At 37.5% G+C, this 3,874-nt stretch overlaps 1 protein-coding gene across 1 annotated transcript; it reads right to left on the bottom strand.

Annotated features, from left to right (window-relative positions):
* Positions 1 to 233: 233 nt before the first annotated feature.
* On the bottom strand, positions 234 to 1,379 carry LOC120127548 (superoxide dismutase [Fe], chloroplastic-like). Its single transcript, XM_039145420.1, has 5 exons — positions 1,144 to 1,379; positions 857 to 1,065; positions 601 to 739; positions 483 to 506; positions 234 to 374 (listed from the first exon to the last, which is right to left on the bottom strand). Exons 1-5 carry the CDS (start codon positions 1,312 to 1,314, stop codon positions 273 to 275), a joined length of 645 nt encoding a protein of 214 aa, XP_039001351.1. The 5' UTR covers positions 1,315 to 1,379; the 3' UTR covers positions 234 to 272.
* Between the last annotated feature and the right edge of the window lie 2,495 nt (positions 1,380 to 3,874).

Here is a 3,874-nt window from a genome sequence, read left to right as displayed (position 1 = left end):
GATATGCATTAATCATTCGATTTAAATGGGAAGATTTGTGGGTTGGAGTGGAACAGACATCACAAGGATATTGAGTGGCCATGATTACAGAATAAGGGAGAATCAAAACAGAATATGCCCATGGAGTTACCCTTCAATGATCAAATTGGGGGATGAAGATATAGTTACAGAATTAATCCAATAAAGATATAAATATAGTTACAGCATGTTCTTAAAACATAGTATATTTCATTGAGCCTCTGCATCATTATGTTTCTACTCTCCAACTTTTCTCACTTTGCAGCTTGAACCTTTGCTTTCTCAAGTCTAACACTAACTGCTTCCCAATATACAAGCTTCTCCATGAACGTTGATATGTAATCAGGTCGTTGGTTCTGGCGGAAGAACTTACAAAGTTTTCAGATTCACAACACTACATTATAAACAAAAAATATAACCTTTATCACACAATGCCAAGCAAATCACAAGTCATGAACCTTTACCCGGAAGTCAAGGTAATAAGCATGCTGTTGACACAAAGCATATCCCAGAGATGAAATTAGTATTGGTTAACAAGACTAACACTTAAAGACTTTCAGAATAATTTAGAACACGGATTACCTCCCAGACATCGATAGTGAGGAGTGGGCAGAAAATAAACAGTTGATAAATATCACATGCAACTAATCTAAGTAGAAAGCAATCTCTATTGTAAGCATGTAGCAAAAATCGCACTGTATCTTGTGTAGCAAGGAATATACTACAAAGTAGTCGGTCACAAGAGGATTCTCGGCATTAAGACTTTGACTTCAAGCTTTTTGTCTTTCCCTGATGCTTTTTCTAGAAAAACCAGACACATTACTCTAAGAAAATTAACAAGAGATAAGAAAAGATGCAATGCAAGTGGTCACCACATGTAAGCCATGCCCAGCCAGAGCCAAACTGAGTAGCTGCAGCAGACTTGAACTGTTCAACAAATTGATCGAAGGAACCAAAATCTTTCTCAATCAGATCTAGAAGTTCTCCAGATGGTTTTCCCCCACCACCTGGTTTCATTGATTTCGAAAAGAAGTTATGGTTCCAAGCCTGCAAATATGGGCCATAAAATTTAAAAGGGCGGATATGATATGCAAAAACTCGGACTCACAGATGTGTATGACATACCTGGGCAGCATTGTTAAAGGAGGGAAGTTTATCACCCTTGTTGTATGAAACAACCACAATGTCTTCCAAGGACATTCCTTCTAGCTCTGTTCCTACGATTTGCTTGTTTAGGTTCTCCAGATAGGTTTCATGGTCTTTTCCCCAATGATACTCCAGGGTATCTTGACTCATGTGGGGTTCCAATGCATTCTTAAGACATTAACAGATAACAAAACTTTACAAGTGTTTCCATATACAGAGACAATGCAAGATTTTATGTAAGGGAGTGAACCTATTCGAAATTTTCAGGGACGACAGCCCCCGTCAGCCCCTCATTCCATCCATGTCGATACGTTTATATCATTTCATCATTTCATAACCGAATATGGCGATGAACACAAACAAAAGTTGCAGATTTGTGTAAACAGAGTAACAAATTATGGCTCCAGCAACAAGCATGGCAATGGGATCTCTTTTACTTCCCAAGTACGCCCAATAATACTAGCAGCTAGTCTTAAAAGGTTCCATTTTGAGCACGCGACAAAAATGATATATATTAACTACATAAACAAGAGTTTTTACCAGCGGAAATGGGGGCGGCTTCAGCTCAAACTTGGCTGTTATCAAATTTGAAGCACCCTTTCTCACAAAGCATCTCTGTAAAAAAAAATTGCGTCTTTGTAAAGAAAATCAGAGAACTCTTAACACGTTGAAACATTTCACCGAACAGCTTTAGCACATCACACTCTACTCTCCAATTTCCATATTTTCGACTCAAAATTCACCGAACAAAAGAATAGATGAGAGGAAATTCAGTAAGAAGCAAAATTATTGGAGAAGCAAAACCTGTGGTTTTGTACATGGCAAGCTACGAGTGGGTCCCCGAAGCCCTGGAATTACAAGGGAGAGAAAATATCAAAATGGTGATAGAAAACAAGCTGTTAACAATGGCGAAGTGAAAGTAACCTTGGGAAGGAAGTAATGCGAACGTCAGTGAAGTAGCCATGGAAACAGGTGCCGTCATTTTGGAGTGGCCAGCCATGGGACGTTTATAAAGAGGTGGATTAACGACCATTTCAGCGGTGTATGCCACTAAGCTATCGCCACGTCCGATGGATTAGCCGTTATCGTGGATAAATTCTAATTAACGACATCTTCACGACATGCTTCGTCTCGGTTCAGACATGCTAGTGCAATTGTACTTTCTTTCAATATGATGATATGGACAAAATGTATTCGTTTTGGCACGGTCCAAAAAGACGTTGTTTTACCCCCTTGAATTTTGGGATATATCGATTTTGTCACTAAACTTTAAAAATATTTAGTTTTAGCCACTAAACTTTTTCGGCTGATATTGGCTGCCCATCACGACATGCTTCGTCTCGGTTTAGACATGCTAGTACAATTGTACTTTTGTCAATATGATGATACGGACAAAATGTCTTCGTTTTGGCACGGTTACAGATACAAAAAAAAAGATGTTTTACACATTGAACTTTAGAGATATATCAAGTTTGTCATTAAACTTTAAAAATATTTAGTTTTAGGCACTAATCTTTTTCGACTGATGTTGGTTGCCAATCACCGTTCGTCATCATTCATGTTCGTAATAAGATCGATATCAATATTTGCATCTAATTAACTTTTCACGAAATTTGCTCAAAACTTACAAAAATCCATCTCAAGTTTTAAATATTTTTTTCTATTACTATCGTTAAAAATAGAAAATAACATCAGTGATCAAAAATGCCTTATAATATGCGATTTTAACCAACTTTTTTTGGATTTTCCAAAATGACCAACTAAATCGCAATGCGATCGATAATTCGCAACGCGATCTCTGGTATCGCAAATCAGTTTCCAGATTCGCAACGCGATTCTGACTATCGCATTGCGATTACGTAAATCGCAATGCGAATTAGGAAAATCGCAATGCGATTACGTAATCGCAATGCGAATTAGGAAAATCGCAATGCGATTACGTATTCATTGCGATTTTCCTAATTCGCATTGCGATTTACGTAATCACATTGCGATTTTCCTAATACGCATTGCGATTTACGTAATCTCATTGCGATTTTCCTGATTCGCATTGCGATTTTCCTGATTCGCATTGCGATTTTTCTAATTCGCATTGCGATTTACGTAACCGCATTGCGATTTACGTAATCGCATTGCGATTTTACTATTTCGCATTGCGATTTACGTAATCGCATTGCGATTTTCCTAATTCGCTTCGATTTACTAATCGCATTGCGATTTAGTAAATCGCAACGAGATTCTGACTATCGCAATACTGAATTTCAAATTCGCAACTCGATTTCTGAATTCAACAGGTTTTAATTTCGCAACACAAATGTTTGGGTATAAACGCAGCAGCAACAACTCATAACCTAAATCCCTAAATCGAAACTCATTCATCTCCATCTATCACTCTCTCCGGCGACATCCGTTCCTATATCCAACGACATCCTTCCCCATCCGGCAACAGGTTTTAGTTTCGCAGCTCGTTTGTTTAGTAAATTAATTTACAATAATGAAATCATCTAATGTTGATCGTGTTTGGATAGATTTGTGTTTTGGAGGGCCATGGGAGAATGTTCATGGTGTTTTACAATATATGCCTTTACCCATGAATCTTCAACTAAAGTCATTAAAAAAGTTAACTTATAAAACTCTAATGTTACGTGTTGTAAATAAATTGAATTTAGAGCCCCTAAGTGGATTTAGGCTATCTTATCAGAAAAATGGT

This window comes from Hibiscus syriacus, unplaced genomic scaffold (genome assembly GCF_006381635.1).
Source record: "Hibiscus syriacus cultivar Baekdansim isolate YM2019G1 unplaced genomic scaffold, ASM638163v2 tig00110469_pilon, whole genome shotgun sequence".
In the NCBI taxonomy this organism is placed as follows: domain Eukaryota; kingdom Viridiplantae; phylum Streptophyta; class Magnoliopsida; order Malvales; family Malvaceae; genus Hibiscus; species Hibiscus syriacus.
Note: the sequence above shows the minus strand (reverse complement) of the source record. Positions and strands in the feature narration are given on the sequence as shown.